The sequence below is a fragment of the Balearica regulorum genome, chromosome 1, assembly GCF_011004875.1.
Source record: "Balearica regulorum gibbericeps isolate bBalReg1 chromosome 1, bBalReg1.pri, whole genome shotgun sequence".
Taxonomy (NCBI): Eukaryota; Metazoa; Chordata; class Aves; order Gruiformes; family Gruidae; genus Balearica; species Balearica regulorum.
In genome coordinates this window covers 207,528,901-207,550,459 of record NC_046184.1, presented here as the reverse complement: position 1 = coordinate 207,550,459, position 21,559 = coordinate 207,528,901, and the positions used below count along the sequence as shown (strand labels likewise).

The window sequence follows — 21,559 nt, the reverse complement described above, 5'->3', positions numbered from 1 at the left end:
TACACAGGAAGAGAACAACTAATTTTAATAAATATTTATGAAATAGATTTATATATATAAAATAAGAACCTTTCACCCAAGCTGACATGAGTTCAGCAATTGTAATAGCAATATAGAACAAACCACAGATGGATGTCTAGATGCTCTCATCCATCTCAAATGGCACCAATATCTACACTTAACCAACTTACTCGAGCCCTAGATTCTTTCTACAAGTTCATACTGACATTTTCTAAGACCATGACTCAGGCACCTAATCACAGGTGCATTTGAAATGCCCTTTGGTAGCAGAAACATCCATAATTACAGAGGAAGTCAATATGACACAGGATCTACATGAGGGCCAAGCCTTTATTGGACCACAGCGAGTGAATGTCATGCACGATATCCCACAGTGACTAAAATGACAAGATGTGCTTATGTGTGGGCAACATTTCCTATGCCTGAATATTCATACCGATACTTCTGAAGTCCAGTTTGGCAACCGTTCACTTTTCTGTCTATACGCATCAAACTCATTGCAAGGTCAGGCATTGAAATTTGAGAGGGATTAAAATTATTAAATTATCATCTTACTCATTTCTGATTGCTGCTTCACTCACGTGCAACCAAATCTCCCACAGAGGCTTTTCATATCTTGGAAATTAATTTCCCTCCCACATACTACAATTTATAAGTATTCATTTTCAGCCTAATAAATATGAGTGTTTGAAAAAGGAAAACTACATTCTTGCATCCATTTTTCATTTTACACTTGTGAACTAGTTTTGTCTCACAGACATCTAAGATATATAAAATAATCTAAAATGAGAAGAGTTGACTAACATGCATTTTTGTCTAACCTTTTAGAAATTACTTCTTCGCACATTAAAGGAGAATAATGGAATTCAGTGTTCCCAGTAACTAGCAATTTAGGGTCAATTTTTAAAAGAAATAAACAGATTTAAAGAACTCACAAAATTTAGGAACTGAAAACTCTGGTTGAAAGGACTTGGACTCGTGGGAGTGCTGCTGAAAGTCCATTTGTAAAAGTACATGTCCCCAACGGCTAGGTCCAAGAGGGAATTTGGCCACATGTGTGCTTTTGCTCATACGGATTCAAATTATTCTTGACTCCCAGGACACTGAAGTCTATCTAGGTTTATTTATAAAACAGGTTTTTTGGTGGATGACTCTCAAGGGCATTTGTATACTACTTCTGTCTAAGCTGTATATACAGGCAACTCTGGAATGGGGTGGGTGTTTCTGGATGCCTCACTGAGCACACTTTCAAAGGGCCTTGTATTAAAATGGGAATACAAGTACTTTTGCAAAATTGGTATATCTGATAATTGGTGAAAATATGAAAGCTTATGCTGTCACTTTTGTTTCCAAATAGTAATTTCAAATTTGATAGAAAGTACAGAACTTTCGTATCAATTTCTTCCATACCTCATTATCCAACACTCCATACTTAAAGTTAAGGCCAAGTCTGTAGCAAGTAATAAGGGCTTGTGCAATGCTTTTTCTTTGCAGTTTTCCAAATGGGAACTGGAATTTCAGTGTAACTTCTCGCTGCCTTTGTAGATTTAGAAAATAACTCATTTACTAAAGCACCTCTAAAAAGATGCAGAAGCCTAACTTCAAGTGTGCCCTCATGAAAAACCTTGGAGTGGAAGTTAGATTTTTCAGGAGTGCCTAAGTGACTTCAAAGTGAGATTTATTTCCAATTAAAAGTCAGCTCTTAAGCATCTCTGACAGTCTCAGGTCACTTGATTGCTATTCCTTGGGTAATGCAGAATTTACCTTTGTTTTTCTGTTGAAGTTAAGACAGCTGTTTCTTCTAGTGACGTAATAGGGGTGACAGGCAGGATAACAGAGTTAGCAAGATAATATTATTGTCATCTTTATTGATACAGAAGATTTAAGTTACAGAACATTAGGCAAACCCTCCCTCTTACTTGCCCAATATTTGAGGATGAACAGTTACAGACCAGAAAATGATCCAGTTACTTATAGTACAGCTAATGATTAAATTACATTAAAACCGTTAACAACATTATATTGTAAAATATAAGTGCGTGTACAGTATATAAATACAATAGCTTTCTGTTCCTTGTCAGGAACATAAGCCAATCACATACATTTTTCAGTTTAATTTAGCTTGTGCTAAAGTACATTTCCATCTTAAATATATATTAATGTAAACCATACCTATTAAATCTCTCAGTGTCCCTCCCTGCATCTTAACTTGCAATTTGTAGTACAGTACTTTAAGAGCTGAATGAACACTCTTATTATTCAGAAGAGGTTTCCATCAGAATTTCCTATCTTTTAAATCTTTGGCAATGTTTCACAGGAACACTCTTATTATTCAGAGTTAGTAGGTTTTTTACTACATGACATTTTACATTTTAGTCTTATCCAAAGCAAGATACCCTCATTCCTGACTCTTTCTATTTGAAAGAGCAGGCCACACAAACACACAGTATGAGTGTTAAAATAACAAAAATCCTACACTGTAGGAGAAAATTGACATCGTGCAAAATATATTAATAAACATTTTAAAGATTCAAAAGATACAACATTGCTAGACATGGCAACACTGGCTCACTGAATAAGCAGACTGCTTCTTACCTGGTCAGTCAGTGGCAATACATCAGCCTGAAAACGTGCTCCTTGACAGGCTGCTCCCGCTCAGACACGGCAGTAAGATGTGGAAGGGTTTCTATTTGGGCCAGGTTATCCAAAGTCTGATGGCTACGATGAGATTCCTCAAACCTGTCAAGCTTCTAAACGGGTCTCCTAACTTTCAAAAAGATATGCAGCGTTCACCTGGGTACCAAGGCCACCTATTTAGGTTCTAGGTACCCAGCTCAGCAAATCTTCACGGACAGTACCAGGTCAGTATTTACTTGCATCGGCCAAAAATCACCATCGAACTCTGAACTGGTCAAGTCCCTCTGCACCCTGGCAGAAGCACCTTCTCAGAGTTGCTCACTGGGACACAACCGATGCAGAGCAGATGATATGAATGTACCTGACAGTCCTTTATTCTCCAAACACACATTGGTAGAAAGATGCAAAACTAACAGGAAAAAACACTTGCATTTAAATCCTATCAGTCTTACAAAAAATGTTGCATGTAGAAGTATTTAATGTCAAGTAAAATATGCTGCACAGAAATATATTCTATCAGTGGGTAGTGTACGGTTTACGTAAACAACAGATTCATTATGAAACAGAAGGAAACACTTAGATTCAATGTCTTTTAAAACAGCTTAAAGACTAAAAAACCTTTAACACGTAAAGCTGAAGTTACCTTTTGCCTCTCCGCTAACTACCTGTGTTTGCTTCTCTGTGGCATTTTCATACCAAAGGTTAATTCTGTAGTATCATACCCGCCGAGACTCATCCCTTTAAAGTGCCTGCGAAGTACTGAACTTTGTCCACGCTAAAATGAAAAGAGCAGCATTGCTCAGAACTATTGCTTGAACAAATACGTGCAGTTCAAATTACGTGCTATAACAAATCCCTATCAGAAATGCCCTCATTAACATGGAGATGAAGGTGCCCAAATACAGTCACCACATCGTAGATGACTGGAGAAATATTCTGAGAAAATATAAATATAGATATATCTAACACTATATTATTTTAGGACTGTAGCGCCAAATGGTAGATCACCAAATGGTAGATTTCTGAGGAATATACTGAAGGCAAGCAAAATATTACATATATTTCTATCTTAATATGTATGAATACAGTAGAGAGGTTTTGGCATACCGTATTTCTTGGGGGAATGCTATAATTAAAAATATCCTGTAGAAAAAGGAGTTTCTTCATAACAGGAATGAGTATGATAAATACAGTTCTATTGTACAAAATATAGAGTGTTTTGAGAAAACAAAACCAAAATAGCTTTACTATTTGGAGTGAAAGTCATCTATGAAGTGTGAGCCAGAAAGTCAAATATGAACCCTGAAAATCAGGGTTCCGGCTGGGGACTCAGCATGCAGGCTTGCTGAACAAAACTCATTTCTACCCAATTACCAACTTATCATCTTGTTCTTTTTTTCTTCCAAAATGGACAAAAGAAGCAAAAAATCAGTAAAGGGCATGTTAGATACTATTTAAGGCAGAACATAAGAATGCAAAAATAATTATTATATGTTACAATAGAAATATAGATAAGCAGTCTACAGACTTCTAGCAACAGGTAGAAAAAATACAGTATTTTATACATTTGTAGAGTTGAAATTAAGGATAAAGAAATGGTGTAAAAAATGGGTCAGGACAGCTGTTACCAAAATGTACAAAAATAAACTTATCATTTGTGGTATTGAATGTTTTTGCATCATTAAAGAAAGTAATATTGCTCTGATAAACCACAGTCTGTAACTTTTCATTCAAAATCTGAAAGGGATATATAATTACTTTCTAAAAAAATATCTTATTTTCAAATGTATACCCTAGGTCTCGTATAAGCTGTAGCTCTCTACAAAATACCAGTAGTTGAAAGCAAGTCCTGAGACAACCCACATCTTCAGACAACCTGCAGGCAGGCGGTGCACTCGAGGAAGAAAAGGCTTCAAACAGACATCCCCAGTGCCCCTCAGCTCACAGTGCTATTGAATCACAAATTCTTTCACAGATAACCCACAGCTTATACATGTGAAAGTATGGCACAAGCTCCAGTCTAGAAAGTAGAGTCTCATCTTTTCTTTTCTCATACAGAAATTAACATCATGAATCTTTAAGTTGCTCTGGACAGTCAGACCTCTGTGGCTCTACTGAGCATCACAGTTGTCGTGTCCCTGGAGCAGGGGTCTGACCATGCTGAACAGCTCATGGTACAGGAACATACAGTAACAGAGCATGTAAGACGGCAGTAACACTCCTAACTAGCTACCTTTTGGTCTAATAAAATATCCAGCCTTTCCCTCTGAACCTTACCTTACAGTCTTCTCCATTCTTCAGCTTAAATTTTAAGATGGTCAGCATGACAAAATGCTTTTATGCTTTCTATCATGTAACCCACCACCAGCAGTGGTCTGCTATACTAACCGGGGAGAGCTTGGGCCTTCTGACTGCTTGAAAAACTCCTGTTGGAGCCGATGTGAAAAGGCTGAACAAGAGTCACAGTCATTCTGCACAGTGCACTCTGATTCCAGACACACCGACTCCCAGGAACCAGAGCCAGGCAACTGCAACTACCCAACAGCTTTTCCACAGCAAACATTCGAGTCCCCAGAATGGAAAGGAAATGGAAATGAAAAACACAGCTGCTCTCTTCTAAAACTATAGTGTCTCTGGGTGCAATTCACCCTGTCAGAAACAGCCAAGAGAAGGTCTATGCATCACTGAGCTCCCACTCCAACCCTTACAACAGAGCTGGAGTGAAAACAGTAGTGCCTAGACTTGCTGCCTGGATATGATGAATGCACTGACCTCCACCTTTTCTGAGGAGGAAGGCATTGTGACTTCCCTATTAAAAAATCATTTTTTTTTCTCGCAAATAACCTAAAGTCATATTTCCTTCCTATATTCATGTATATATTTTAAATCCTAACATCAATTCAGTTTTTCACTGGATGAGCAGAGGTTGACAGCAAAGGGGTTAATTCAGGTAGCAGATGGGAAGGAATGAAGGAAAGAACAAACAACAGAATGAGAAAGGGCTGCATGCTATTTTTCAAAAATTAATTTAAAATCGATTCGAATTTGCCCCACACGTAGGTCTGCCATCCATCTAGGACTTCTTGTTAAGGAACAAAATAGTTCACAGTGCCTGGTTATAAACCAACCACCAAGTCAGTAGCATTTAAATCCGCAGAGATGCTCTCTGTTGTGTTAGCTAGAACTGTAGATGCAGGATAAATGATTTCTTCAACCGTCACATACGTCCCTGTTAAAAATCCAACAACTCCAATGACAGCTATAAAAATGTCTTTAAATATGGTCCATAAGCTTAAGTTTTCCTTGTAGAAAGTGAGGATTTCAACCAGAGGTGGCAGAATCAGTGCCAGAGTGCTGCTGCTGACGGCTCCGACGAAAGAAATTACCAGGTCTAGGCGAGGGATCAACACCGCTACAGCACCTAGAATACACGAAGAGTAACAGTGGTTTCAGATTCAACATCCTCATGAAAAACAAACCCATGACAAACACATAATCTAGTGGCTCAGGCTTTCTAAAAAGTTCTGACATTCACTATTTTTCCAGCTACAAGTGGTGTGCACTATATGGATTAATGCATGTATTTGTAAGATACATCTTCATGCCCATGTGAGATATTTAGTTTCAATTCTGAATTTCTGCACAAGCTGGCAGAGCGTCACGTTAAAGTGTTCTTATATTTAGAGAGTAAATAAATTTGGTCTGCAAATCATAGAGAAATGAGAAATATGAATTGTATGGAGACGTTTTACTTTTTTTGGTAGTTGTTGGGTTTTTAAGACAGAAGAATAAAGTTCAGGCAGAGCAGGGGAAGGGGCTGTTGCATGCTGCCCAGGAGGCACTGGGCAAAAATATATTACTATTAATTACTATATATTACTAATAATCTAAAAGTGACATAAAATTATTCAAAATGAACCAAATCCACTAGCCACTTGGCAGTCTCACAATCATTTAAGTCACTTTTACCTACAAACTCTACCTCTTGAAAAATCTCGGTCTATACAAACGCATTCAATTTGTAAAACGCCACTATAATAGTTACCCAGTTAACTAAACGAGAACTTAATTCTGCCAAGAGACAACTCTGAACATGAGGTCCACTAAGCCTTTTAGCACAGCATGGCCAGTCTCACCTGAAACTACACCATTCACAGAAACAGAATCATTATGTTGGACCAGAACTGCTTCTGGTTTTAACCCCTTCAGCTGGCAAATGTAGGCAAGGTACCCTAGATACTCAGATACACCAGGTGCCATATAATGTTTTCAGTCCTGGATTAGAAAACAGCTTTCAAAGACCAGTTGAGCACAGACCTCTATATGATCCTCTGTACGTGGTGGAAATGTCTCTTTTTTCCCTTCCACGAATATATCACCTTCTAGCTGTCAGACATTATCGTAAACATCCACAGCATCTGCCTGCTTGCCATTTTCTATCACTTCTCATCCAGAGAAGGAAGCAATCAGGAAGAAGGGAATGGGGAAAACTGGTGTAAAAGCCACCAGCAAATCAAAAATACCACATAATGTGTTTTGGTTCTTTCACACCTCCCTTCATAACTCTTCAGCCATAATAAAAGCATGTTTAGCTTTAGAGCAACTCCTCCACCAACCAAATATTACGTAAACAATGTTTATAGCAATAAACAAATGGAACAAGCAGAAAGGAAATTCTCACATAACACATGAAGATGAAAACCAGAAGGTGTGTATAAGCTTTATAATTTCTCAAGATCTTTGCTCTGGGATGAATGCCACCAGCTGCCTCAAATTTTGACAACTTCTGATTCTGAAAGATGACGTACTCAAACTATGTTAGGTTTGATGCTCTCCATTGAGAATATCTAACTTGGGAAAAACTGGCAAAAATTGGCAAATACACTCAAAGTTCCCTTGCAGAACACAACAGTTATCTGCTGCTACCAGGTGGTTACCTGGTTTGCTACACGTTTTAACAAAACCCCTAACTACAGAGATCTCATACCAAAAGGAGGTAAGCAGGTGTAAGCCCACAGAGGGATAAAGGATTCTCCAGTCTATCCCATCTGAAAGAAACATAATCATGCATGGATCTGCCAAGAAAAATCAATTAACCTGGTCTTGCTTGTCATGACTGTAGTTTATTAACGCTTTGTGATTCTACAGAGATATGAGAGGCACCATGTGGCCAAAGGAAGCTTGGGCAGAGACAGAGGTGTCCTTCAGAAAACCTTAGAAGTACCCTGACACTCAAAAATAGAAAAGCCAATTTTTTTATCCCACTGTTACGATGGACCCACTCAATATCAAACAGTTCTTCCATCACACGAACATGACATATAAAGACTGGAAATGTCACATGTTTACACATTATCCAGGATGAAGCTGAATTAAATGAGAAAGGAATTGTGGCAAAGTTAATAAAAGTCACAAAGTACCCACTTCAATAGCTTTGGCAGCCAAAACTCCCCTCAAGCCATAGAAGTAGGCACCACGAGTGCCCAAACAAGATAGGAGGAGCACTCAGATCAGACTGACGCAAGTGTCCTTGGTACTTCCACAGTTCATAAGTAATTGAAAAGTGCAGCTGAAGTGTATTTGCAATGACTAGTAAAACTCTCAGCTAATGAATATGTCGAATGAGTTCTTCTGAAGCGAAAGAGAAGGCTGCACATTTACTATCTTGCCAGTTTAATAGATGTAGTGGGTGTATTCATTAAATATAAATTTTCAACTTCTGTAATAGACCACTTTCAATTCTGCATGTGTCCAGAATTTAGAAGGTACTCATTAATTTATAGTTCACAGTTTTGCTTGAAACATTTTGCTTTATATAAATAATGAGAATATTTTTCATACTTTTTTAATTGGAAAAATAAAACTAGAGTTTATAATTGCTTCAGGTTACAGAAAAGCAAAATGCTGTGTGTTGGTTTGGATCTCATCAAAAATCTGTCCCGCTCAAACAAATTTGTATGAATCTGGATATTGCTCTGGGAGAAAGTTTGGAAATGCATTTCAAGGTTTTAATTAGTGTCTTATTTACCCTTTAATAATCCAAGAGAAATAAAACTCATGTTTATTATCTACCAAAGAATGTCCTCAAGAGTTAAGAAAGGGGCCTGGTTTCCAGGAGAAGTAAACAGGGGGCATTCCTACGGACAGAGTCTGATTTTCTCAGCCACACATAGGTTTTACTGTACAGAAGAAATTTGGAACCTTTATCAACAGTCATGAAACTTTCTAGTTTGGAAGCTGTGGGAATCCCAACTGAAGAAAGAAGTCCTACAATATATTAATATGAGACATATTTATTGGCGAACAGTTAAATAAATTGTTTTCAGGCTCGAATGAAAGAGCAAGAGCCATATGAACAAAGCATCCCACAGAGATAATAAGCAATTGTAACATATGAATTCTACTTTAAACTCTACAGTCTAATCACAAAACCCAGTAAGAATGGATTCCCCAGCCTGTCTCAGCCATGGAGTCGCCCATTTGTTCCACTTGGGGCTTTTCTGGGGGAGGGCTACAACGACGATGAGGGGACGGGAGCATCTCTCATATGAGGAGAGGCTGAGAGAGCTGGGACTGCTTAGCTTGGAGAAGAGAAGACTGAGAGGGGATCTCATCAATACTTATAAATATCTGAAGGGTGGATGTCTGGAGGATGGGGCCAGACTCTTCTCAGTGGTGCCCAGTGACAGGACAAGGGCCAATGAGCACAAACTGGAACACAGGAAGTTCCATCTCAATGTGAGGAAAAATTTCTTCACTTTGAGGGTGATGGAGCACTGGAACAGGCTGCCCAGAGAGGTTGTGGAGTCTTCTTCTCTGGAGATATTCAAAACCCACCTGGACCTTTTTTTTTCTTAAGGGACATATCATCCCAGTGGAAAGATACCCCTAATTTTACTCTGTTTATATTATAGTGCTGCTTCTTTTACAACTTTCTCTCCTTGATACAGAATCATCACATCACTAGCCAGACTTGCTTGCTCAGGTGATTTCAGTGAGACCACTGGGGAAAAAAAAAAGGTTTGCCATCTCTTTACTATTACTCAACCAAAGCGCATTATAACTGCAGATAAAGTAAAATATGTGATTATCATATTTCAACACTTCCTCTAGTAATCACATATTGAGCTACTTTATTTCTATCAAAAATTAATGCATATGACATGCTAAATCCTTGAGCAAGATGGACACTGCTGTAATTAGGATGTATGGATCTAAGTAAAGATTTAATTATAATTTTGGTCCTGTCCATACACAGATCAAAAGCAAAATATATTATGACTTCATCAGGAGATTTTAGTTGAACAGCTCACTTAAAAAGTCTTTTCCATGTTTCTAGTAGGACTTAATTTATTTATAACCATCTTATAGGTAGCCAGAAATCAATTTTGAAATTTAAAAGGCTAATAATACTGATAATTTCTACTAAATTTTCCTTTAGCCCAATAATAAAGCTACTTAGTATTTCTTTACTAAAATCATTAAAAGAAGTTACTTTCCAGATAGTATCAGGTTTTAGATTTTATCTAAGTATTCAAACGTAATTCTGACAAACAACAGGTCAGTGGTATTTATACATGGATATCTGAAGAAACGAAGTAATACATACATTACGAGACCAGTACTATGGCCCAAGCAATTTTTTCTAACAGCAGACTTTATAAATACATGTGGTCAAAAAGACTTAAGGCTTCTTAAGCATGAGAAGTGTTGGATATTACTAAGGAGTGGTAACTTCATACAGTTGAAGAGCAAAATAATTGTCTCAAGCAATACACAGAGTTTTCTTCAAAGGCAGTGACAGAGCTGAAGAGGTCCCTGTTCTGCAGGAAGTCAGCACATCCCAGACTTACTTACTCTCTATTTGTACCACTTTTCCAGGACCAAATCAGAAGACTGGAGCATTGATGTATTAAAGATGGGTGTTTGACGTGCATACAACTTTCCAAAAGCACAGAGCAAAATTGTATTTTTAACAGAGAGATGCCTACGATATGGCAAAGAAAGAGTCCCTGCCAGGAAGAAAAAATGCCTACAATTAAATGTTTGCCACAGAATTCTGGCTGTAGGCAAAATGGCACTTCAAAATATCAGCCTGAATCCTCCTTCCTATTCTAATATCCCAGGCTGTGCTCTCTGCCCATCTTTGCTTACTGCAGTAGTGCTCAGCCCGTCAACTGGCATCCTCTTCTTCCCTTCACCTTACTGCATGCTTTCCTGGATCCCCTTCCCTAATGCAGCACCTTCATATCTTCTTCCAACTCACTCCTTTTCTGCAACAGTCTCCTCCACATTGCCTAAGTTTTGGGTTTTTTTTTCCTCCTAAGAGAACAGAAAACCATTTCTCTGCTACAGACTGCCCCAGAAAGCTTAGTAAGTTTGGCTGAAGTTTACACATGCAGGCTAGACAACTAGAAAATCAGCATATCTACATCTTCTCAAGTGGTCATTTGATCAGGGGATCCATGTTGTGTTTTCTCTGCAAATGTGTTTCTGTGCTCGGTACATGAGTTATATCTTCCACCTTGGCTTGAAGGCAGGGAAAACAGTGCGTGCTACCCCTCGGACATCATCTGAACATTGCAGACTTTATTTAGAGAACCACAATAAACCATTTAACTCTCTTTTATAAAACAGTAACATACTACATCACAGTTAAAACAATTCAATTTTTTTTAAAAATGACAAAATCTAACAGAACTTAGTATTTCAACAAAAAGCTGTTCATTTAAATAAATAACAAAAAATCATGCCTTCCCTGAGAGTTTCACAATGGAAATAAAACTGTATTTTGATATGTATGTATAAAGGTATATAAGACCAAGTAGAAACGTGCTATTAAACTGAAGATAAACTAATACAAATAATCACTTAAGAAAATTTGTAAATAATTTACAGAGCTTTGCACACAGGTAGAAATAAATCTACATATTGATGGATGCAGTTTTAAAAAAAAGGATTTTAGATAAAGATCCTGATATTACATAGTTGTTAATGTGAAAATTATTTTTTCTGGCTAAAAATAGTAATTAATTAGGGTTTGAGGTGGTGCTTGTTTTAGCTATTCTTTGAGACATCAAAAGACTATAAGATATATACTGAAGGTAATTTTTAAAAAAATATTTAGATTCAGTCTTCATCAAAAATAATTTTCTTAACTTCTTAAAAAGCATGCTTTTAAACCAGCTCAATCTCAAACCCAAAACCAAACAGAAAAAGGAACAAAGCAGAAGATTAACTGCAGCTATACTATAAGGTGATAAATTCTACTTTCACATTGGAGAGAAAAAGAGATAGAGCTTGCACACATGATATGGTTTGGCTTTATTCCCTGTGGAATGAACAACTCTTTCATCATTATCTTCCTGCAACATACAGCATGCAGAGACAGAAAGTACTTCACATCATTTGCCCTCACACTACAACTGTTTATGATTGCTTTGTCCTACGTTAGTAGGAAAGACTAGATTCATACAGGAGAAGATGGTTTAAATAACCTTACCCTTAACAATGAGAGGTAATCAAGGACACCGTTCCGAGACACAGCAAAGCCCTAATAACTCGTTCAGGGAATGGGTAGATCCACCCCTTCCCCAGAGCCCTGCACATCAGTTTCTCAAAGATGTGTAAGTAAATTCATTTTTTACAGCATTTAATCAGAGATTTCAAAGCCGTTTACAAAAGGTAATATTTATATTCTTCTTATTCCTCATGCAGAAAGAAGCATCAAGAATGACATCAGACCAAACAGCAACTTAACTTAATCTAGGGAAATACAGGCAAGTCAGCTTCACTTTGGTCCCTGGAAAAATCACAGAGCAAGTCATCTTGAAGCACAGTTCTTGAAGGAGAACAAGATGACTGGGAACAGAAAATGTATTTATCTAGGGTAAATCATGCCTTATCATCCTGATTGCCTTTTCTGATACAATGACTGGATTTATGGATGAGGGGAGAGCAGCAGATGTCACTTACCTCAACTTCAGAAAGGTCTTTGACACTGCCTCCCACAGTATTCTAGTATCTGGATGGAGGGAAACCAGGTGGGTAAACACCTCATTGGACAAAAGTGGTTAATGGGTCACATTCTACCTGGAGGCTGGTGAAAATCCTACAGCTAGTAGGGAAAGTAAAAGCTTCCTCTAACTGACAAAAACCCGAAAGGATCACTTAAGATGACATGAATGATGTTCTTTAAGCCTATAAAAGGATAATGTGCTCACTACAATACTAATTTCTCACAAAAAGTCCCTGTAGCACAAAGTAACAGTGCTGAAAGTAGGCTGTCATCATATTTAAGTCCAAATTAATTTAAATAATTGATTTTTAATCATGATTCAAAGCTGGATTAAACTTTATATTTTAACAATGATACCTCATGGGGTTTTTTATTTCTTAAGTAAAATGACTTAGATATTCATTCTTGCTTATTTATAACTTCAGATGCTATGTCATATTATTTAAATAACAGCAGTGCTAAGTATCTTACAAACTAAATACTTTACTCCCCGGAGAAATTTGAGCCACTTTCAAACGGGAAGCCACACTCTGATTTCACACAATGTTAAAAGTTTTTCATAAAAAGCAAATGCTTGGATTCTCATGTAGTTTTTAAGTATCTAAATTGGCCTGCTTGGTTTGGGCTGATTTTGGTATGATCAGTACCTATTGCATATGGCACATACTATTTTATTACTGACATGCTAAGAAACGACTTGTGAATTTACTGCACCATATAAAAAGTAAATTAAAAAATAACGTCCATAAAAAGACAACAATCACACTGCAGTGGGATGACCAATGCATTTCCGAAATAATGCTTTGCAACAGCTGGTGTCCCAGGCACGAGTTAGTTAAAGCCTGCTGTGTTGATTGATGATACAGAAAAAACGAGCTGCCAAGTGCCTTGGCTTCCCAGAGAGAATCACATGCGGTAGCTACTTGAGGTTCAGCTCCCTGTGTTGACAGGCTTAGGGAGATTAAGTACTGAATTATGGCCTGCAGTCCAAATCCATCAAAAAATGCAGTCATCTGCAGATGTTTTTAATCTTAATTTGTTGGCATTTCACCTCGCAAAGTGAAGTTCAGAGAGAGCAGCTTGCTTCATCATGTAGGAAAACTCGACTGCCAAAAGCATAGCTGCCTACAGCTCAGCACGGGAAATTCAGGCGCAGCGTGTGTCTGAAGCGCCATCCTCTCCCAGAGTCAAGTCAGCCGTGCTCGCTGCAGGCTGGGGCTCGCTGTGCAGGTCACTTTTTGCTGGATGCCTGGAAACACCCCCTGTATGCTATACGTGCCCAGGAGAAGGGGTGACCCTCCTTCCTTCTTAATCTTTTGTGACCCAAGTAAATCAATGCCCACCGTATATACGGGATTGCACATCGTAAGCCTGTACCACTATATACTACCCTTTAGCTATAATTTTCAAAGAGCTCACCATCATCTTTTCAACTTGATGGGAGAGGGAAAATAATAAGCTGATGCTTACAGCAGTCACACAAGAATAGAGGGACTTGGGTTCAGTGCTCTCCTCAAGGAGCTGAGGTTTAAATCCTACTTCGAGTGTCTCAAACATTGAGTTCATAGTTTTTACCTACAAAATTACCTTTCTTTCCCCCCCCCCCAAACATATTACTGCTAGTTAAATCACCCAAAGAAGTTTGCCAAAATTTTTATTTTACTCCTGAGTCATAAGATTATTCAAGATCCCTAAATTGCTGACTCACTGAAGTTTTGCCAGAGGAATTCTCAGATTTTCTGCAGGGTTTTTAAAATGCAGCTCCATTTCGACATTTCTAAAGGAAACAAAACATTTTAAAACCTGTGTGTGTTATCAAAATAGAAATGATCTAGCTGTCAAAGTCTCACTATGACTTCTGAAAAAGCTGTCTTCTAAAATAAACATATTTTCTACTGTTCCCAAGTTTAGCAAACTTAAAGTTACATTTCAAATCAGCTTTTTATTTAAGAACGAAGCAGTTAAATTTCCTGCCCTATAATGGTCAACATAAACCAGCAGGCAGTCTTCGTATCAAGAAATTTTCTGTTAAAAACAGTACGCATAAGAGCCAGTGATTTGACGCATCTGCATAGGATATTGTCATAGGATGTAGGTTGCTCAGAAACAGCAGCACACCAAACAAGCACTTATCTGAGAAGGAAAGACAGCAAAGAAGCAGAAAGCAACTTGATGGACTACGGACTGGAAAATTAACATTTTTGCAGTCTATGAGGAGACAAGCAGTGCAGCTGGTCTAAAGAAACAGTCAATGAAAGTGATTTTCAACACTGTAAAAGTACTGAAACAAGACAATCTCTCAAACAGCTTACAAATCCCCCACGGTTGTAAGATTTGGGATTGTGGGTGCTGTAATTTTATAGAATCATAGAATCATAGAATGATTTGGGTTGGAAGGGACCTCAAAGATCATCTAGTTCCAACCCCCCTGCTGCGGGCAGGGGCACCCTCCACTAGACCATGTTGCCCAAAGCCGCATCCAACCTGGCCTTGAACACTTCCAGGGATGGGGCATCCACAACCTCTCTGGGCAACCTGTTCCAGTGCCTCACCACTCTCACAGTAAAGAATTTCTTTCTAACATCTAATCTAAATCGACCCTCCTTCAGCTTAAACCCATTACCCCTTGTCCTGTCAGTACACTCCCTGATAAACAGTCCCTCACCAGCTTTCCTGTAGGCCCCTTCAGGAACTAGAAGGCTGCAATTAGATCTCCCTGGAGCCTTCTCTTCTCCAGGCTGAACAATCCCAACTCTCTCAGCCTGTCCTCATAGGAGAGGTGCTCCAGCGCTCATTTTGTGTCTCTCTCCATAAGCAAAGGGAAGGCACCATATCCTTAGAAACAAAGCTTTTGATTTGTGCATAGGAAACCTGTTTTCAGCGTGTTTCACCTGTACTGGTCCGTTTAGTATCTTTGGGCATATCACTTCCTCTCCCCATGCCTTGGCTTCCTTATCTGCAAGATGGCAACAATAACAGTGAGTTCCTTTGTAAGGCACTTTGACAGTGATAGATAAAAACAATATGAAAATAATAAACTTTACTATCATTGCAATAGCTGTTAGAGCTTTAATACTTATGCTGGAACTCTGATATCAAAGAGCATCATTAATTGTCCATGTGCCTACATGATAAATGGTAAATAAGAAACTGAGCTGGTGTTACATGAACAGACACTCTTTTTTTGGGCTATCCTCAAATGCTTTGCAGTCTGTTTTAGGGATGGTTTTCCTCCTATACCGAACTCTACGATAATTCTTTGGTAATGCTTTTAAGTGGACAGTGAAATGATTATGTGTAAATATACCTTAGAAAGCAGTATGGATTCCCACAGGATAAAAGGCAATATCAAGCACAAGATATTATTGTACTACAATGCCATTTTTTTAACTAGCAGGCATTACAACCACTGCTGCCAACGTCCTTAAAAGTATCAGTTTCCCAAAGTAAAAACAGTGCCTGTAGGTAGCATTCCAAATAAAAATGAAGAAATCTGGCAAATCAAGTGAGTATGCTTCCAGTTATAGCTCATCTGAGATGACTGTGAAGCATGGTGCTGATATCTGTCCTAGGGCTATTTAGATAATCATTATCTAACTTTCCACAGGGAAAAAAACCCCAACTTTTTCTTCCCCAACAGTTACTGTTGAGTTAATGTTTAAACTCAATCCCTCTTTCTTTCTCAAAAATAAGTGTCTAAAAAAACATAAGATTTCAGATAAAAGTCCTTAAATAAACTTTAATTTAAATTAGGTGTTATGCTTTTACTTAGCAGTATAATTCACCATTCTCCTGGAGAAACTGGCTGCTCATGGCTTGGATGGGTGTACTCTTCACCAGGTAACAAGCTGGATGGCCGGCCCCAAAGAGTTGTGGTGAATGGAGTTAAATCCAGTTGGCAGCTGGTCACAAGTGGTGTTCCCCAGGGCTCAGTACTGGGGCCAGTTCTGTTTAATATCTTTACCAATCATCTGGATGAGGGGATCGAGGGCACCCTCAGTAAGTTTGCAGATGACATCGAGTTGGGCAGGAGCGTTGATCTGTTTGAGGGTAAGAAGGCTCTACAGAAGGGTCTGGACAGGCTGGATCGATGGGCCGAGGCCAACTGTATGAGGTTCAACAAGGCCAAGGGCTGGGTCCTGCACTTGGGTCATAACAACCCCAGGCAATGCTACAGGCTTGGGGAAGAATGGCTGGAAAGCTGCCCAGCGGAAAAAGACCTGGGGGTGGTGGTCGACAGCCGGCTGAATATGAGTCAGGAGTGTGCCCAGGTGGCCAAGAAGGCCAACAGCATCCTGGCTTGCATCAGGAATAGTGTGGCCAGCAGGAGTAGAGAAGCGATCATCCCCCTGTACTCGGCACTGGTGAGGCCGCACTTCGAGTACAGTGTTCAGTTTTGGGCCCCTCACTACAAGAAGGACATTGAGGTGCTGGAGTGTGTCCAGAGGAGGGCAACGAAGCTGGTGAAGGGTCTAGAGCACAAGTCCTGTGAAAGCAGCTGAGGAAACTGGGATTGTTTGGTCTGGAGAAAAGGAGGCTGAGGGGAGACCTTCTCGCTCTCTACAACTACCTAAAAGGAGGTTGTAGCCAGGTGGGTGTTGGTCTCTTCTCTCAAATAACAAGCGATAGGACAAGAGGAAATGGACTTAAGTTGTGCCAGGGGAGGTTTGGATTGGATATTAGGAAAAGTTTCTTCATCGAAAGGGTTATCAAGCACTGGAAGAGGCTGCCCAGGGAAGTGGTTGAGTCACCATCCCTGAAGGTATTTAAAGCCATGTAGATGTGGTGCTTAAGGACATGGTTTAGTGGTGGAATTGGCAGTGCCACGTTAACGGTTGGACTTGATAATCTTAAAGGTCTTTTCCAACCAAAAAGATTCTATGATTAAACAATATACAATTAAAGATAATGGGATTTTCCTTTTCATGATATAAACTACTCTGTTACCCTGAAGTTCAATGTTAACATAAAAGGACATGTGAAAGCAGACACAGAACATAGGCATTGGCTTCAATTTACCTGTTTCAATGGGGGCTCGTATTAGATACAGATTTCAGAGAAGATTCTCCTTTGAAATTAGGAAAACATACTGTGATTCAGTATTGTACAATAAAAGGCTTTATTAGAAAACCCTATCCCCCTGCAGAATTTAAGCCAATTCAGATAGTCTCTGAAAACCACCACGCAATTAGCACTACCTATGTGATGATGATACCATGATTTATTTGGCAAGATCAATTTTAAATAAAAGTATTTTGATTGCCACCAACCATATATTCATATTTTTCTTCCAGCTAACAGACCTCTCCAATAACATGTCCTTTTTACATGACTGTTAACACTTTTGTTGCTTCCTAATGGCAATAAGTAAATATAATTGTCGCATCACTGCTAAGATTTACTTTACTTCTGATAAGCCTAAAACTAGCCAGCTTAATTAGATCAATTATACATACAGCCAACAAAAACTCTTCAGAAAATGCCATACTGTCTCTATACTTTGAGACAAATAATTGCATTAATTAAAATTATTGGAATATTCTTGTGGAAATTCTTATGTACACTTTCTGTCTATAGTCTCCACATTACCAAAAATAATGTAAATTAACATAAAAATGTGAATTAACACTATGCTTGTGTGTTGGGGTTGCATGGCAAGGTTTTCGCAGTGGGGGGGGCTACAGGGGTGGCTTCTGTGAGAAGCTGCTAGAAGCTTCCCCTGTGTCTGATAGAGCCAATGCCAGCCAGCTCCAGGACGGACTCGCCGCTGGCCAAGGCCAAGCCAATCAGCACCTCTGTGATAACATATTTAAGAAAGACAAAAACAGTTAGAGAGAGCTTTTGCAGCCAGAGAGAGGAGTAAGAAGATGTAAGAACATCTGCAGACACCCAGGTCAGTGCAGAAGGAGGGGCAGGAGGTGCTCCAGGCGCCGGAGCAGAGATCCCCCTGCAGCCCGTGGAGAAGACCATGGTGAGGCAGGCTGTCCCCCTGCAGCCCATGGAGGAAGGATGAGGGGGTGTAGAGATTCCACCTGCAGCCCGTGGAGGACCCCACGCCGGAGCAGGTGGAGACACCTGAAGGAGGCTGTGACCCCGTGGGAAGCCCACGCTGGAGCAAGCTCCTGGCAGGACCTGTGGCCCCATGGAGAGAGGAGCCCACGCCAGAGCAGGTTTGCTGGCAGGACTTGTGACCCCGTGGGGGACCCACGCTGGAGCAGTTTGCTCCTGAAGGTCTGCACCCCGTGGGAGAGACTCACGTTGGAGAAGGTTGAGGGGGAGGAGGTTGAAGCTGGGAGTGAAGTTGAGCCCGGGAAGATGGGAGGGGTGGGGGGAGGTGTTTTAAGAGTTGATTTTATTTCTCATTCCTCTAGTCTGTTTTGCTTGGTAATAAATTAGATGAATTTCCTCTCTAAGTTCAGTCCGTTTACTTGTGACGATAATTAGTGAGTGATCTCTCCCTCTCCTCATCTCGACCCACAAGCTTTTCATTGCACTTTTTCTCCCCTGCCTAGTGAATGAGGGCAGTGATAGAGTGGCTCTGGTGGGCACCTGGCCCTCAGCCAGGGTCAGCCCACCACAGCTTGAAACTCATCAAAACACTAACTTTTTAAAGTAAAAAAATTTAGTGTTATGACTTCATCATTAGCTCAGGATGATGCTATATTTATATCTAATATTCAAATTTAGAGCACTTTTGTTAAAAAAAAACTAGTCTTGTGGGATGAGAATATAAAAATATATTATACTGGTTTTTGTTCCCAAAATATTGATCTGGATGTTGGAGCACTGCTTTACTATCAACTTAAATTGAGGAAGCAGTTTATTCCTTGCCAAGAGCCTTGTAAATATTGATTTAAGGATGCGATTATAACCATGGAGTTAAGACTATTGATCTACCCATTGTTGTTATAAGAATAAATTTAGAAAACAGTGACTTATTAAGAACATAAAATTGCCACAAGTTTTGTCAATTAGAAGAGATGATACCGCTATTTATATTTCAGATGGGGAAGAACTTCCTCTCATTAGTTCTCCTCTAAAGACAAAGTCGTGAAAGAAACAAGAAAAAGGAATTATGAAAATACTCACAGGAGAACATTATATCAAACTGTATCAGAATGGACTAAAAGGATTTTCCAATATAAGTAAAAGAATGAAAAATTATAGTAGATGTGGATTTAAGTAAAAGGGGCTTATGGTAAGGTAGATCGGTATTGACTGTTGCTTTTTGAGATAAACAAAAAGTGATGACTGGATCAATCTTAAATGTAAACAGCATGTCACAGAAAATCAGATTTTACAGGTTAGGCATGGCTGAACACCACAGAGCACTGCAGAGGATGTTAACATTATCAGAAAACACAGTAGGTCAAAATTTTGCTCTCAGTCCTACCAGCAAATATCCATACCTTGGTGGTAATGTACTGTCTTTGTGTAAATGGCAGTTCAGTGTCTATCCCACGGACTGAGTTAACCAGTATGTTTATTGGATATACGTAATTATAAAAATATTATGCTTATTATATTTATTTTTATATATTAGATGTAATTTATATAAATTGTATTTTTATAATTAACTATAATAATTATTCTAATACTTCACTTAATGTATAAAAAGCAAAGCAGTATAGCAAAAAAAGATAGGTACTTAATTGCACTGAATGTGGATAGATTAGACACACATTCAAGTTGGATTCGTCTTCTGACCTTTATCTCAGGAGGCCTATGAGATCCTCTCCCAAAGACCTTGAAGGATCAGTTACAAAGGAAATGAAGAACACTTTTTGTGCAAAAGAATGCTCAGATTTTGGCCCTCCCTTTTGTTATCACGAGATCTCTTAAACACTCTCAAGGTAAATGATTCTTTCTGGATGAGACAAAGTAGTTGGGAATATAATGTAAAAAAGATACTCCTTCAATGAGGAAGAAGAGTAAATGACAAGGTCTTATCCATCCCTTCTGTTTATGGCACATCCGCATGAGCAGATCATAAAGCCATTCATAAGCATCTTCCTCTTCAGAGTCAGTTGCAATATTTCAGTAAGGCAGGGAAAGGAAAAATCACATAAAAAGAAAACAAAACAGTAATGTGAAAATGTAACACTGCAAGGATGCAATTCATTTAAACATGCTATACATTTTTTCTTAATTTTTCTCTGACATTTTAAGGCTGTATACCTTCATTATGACAAGCGATCTTTAAAGTCCTAACTGCAGCAGGCTGGTGAAATCATTATAATGAAGTCACAGAGGACTTAATTCTCATACACTTCCATCTCTATCTCAAGACTTAAAGTTAACTTTGCTGCCCTTTATACAGGGTAAGGGTAGAGGAAACAAAACAAAAAAAAAATTAAAAAAATTTTAATTTTGACCGATGGCAGTTCAGAAGACACACAGAAGCACACAACTGCGGCTAGCAGCCAGCAATTCCCCTCCAATCCCTTATAAAACAAGACAGACATCTGAAAGCCTGTTGTGAGGATCAGCTTATCAAACCACTAATCATGAATAGCACTAAGGCATCATTAACATTTTAGCTTTTATGCTTATTTAAAGCACTAGCAAAGAAAATGCCTGGAGTGACTAATTCCAGCTATGAAGTAATTTTTTAAGAAACAATTTAAAACAAAGCAATGTTTCACTTTTATCAAAAAGAAAAAGAAGCACTAGGATGCCGGTATACAAACTGGCACAAAAGTTATATTTTCTTTATTGTTAGTTGTTTTCAATATGCAGTGAAAAAGTTCTCAAATACTTTCAAGAAATGCTTTTGCTACCTTTATCCTTTGCAATTTTCAAAAGGCTTACTTGCAATCTGCCTATCATTTCAAGCATCTTGAAAGAAAAAAATGCACATTTGGTTCTCTGCACAACAAAAAA

The 21,559-nt window shown here is 38.8% G+C and overlaps 1 protein-coding gene across 7 annotated transcripts in view; it reads right to left on the bottom strand.

Annotated features, from left to right (window-relative positions):
• Positions 1 to 1,869: 1,869 nt before the first annotated feature.
• The window catches only part of SLC36A4 (solute carrier family 36 member 4), a 120,703-nt gene continuing 101,013 nt past the window's right edge, over positions 1,870 to 21,559 (bottom strand). For 6 of the 7 annotated variants that reach the window (XM_075742399.1, XM_075742406.1, XM_075742401.1 and 3 more), the window contains one exon: positions 1,870 to 6,079. In XM_075742399.1, coding sequence (XP_075598514.1) covers positions 5,775 to 6,079 — 305 coding nt within the window. In that variant the 3' untranslated portion in view covers positions 1,870 to 5,774. Of the gene's footprint in view, positions 6,080 to 12,633; positions 12,683 to 21,559 lie in introns of all 7 variants that reach the window. The other variant, XM_075742405.1, reaches the window with a different exon arrangement.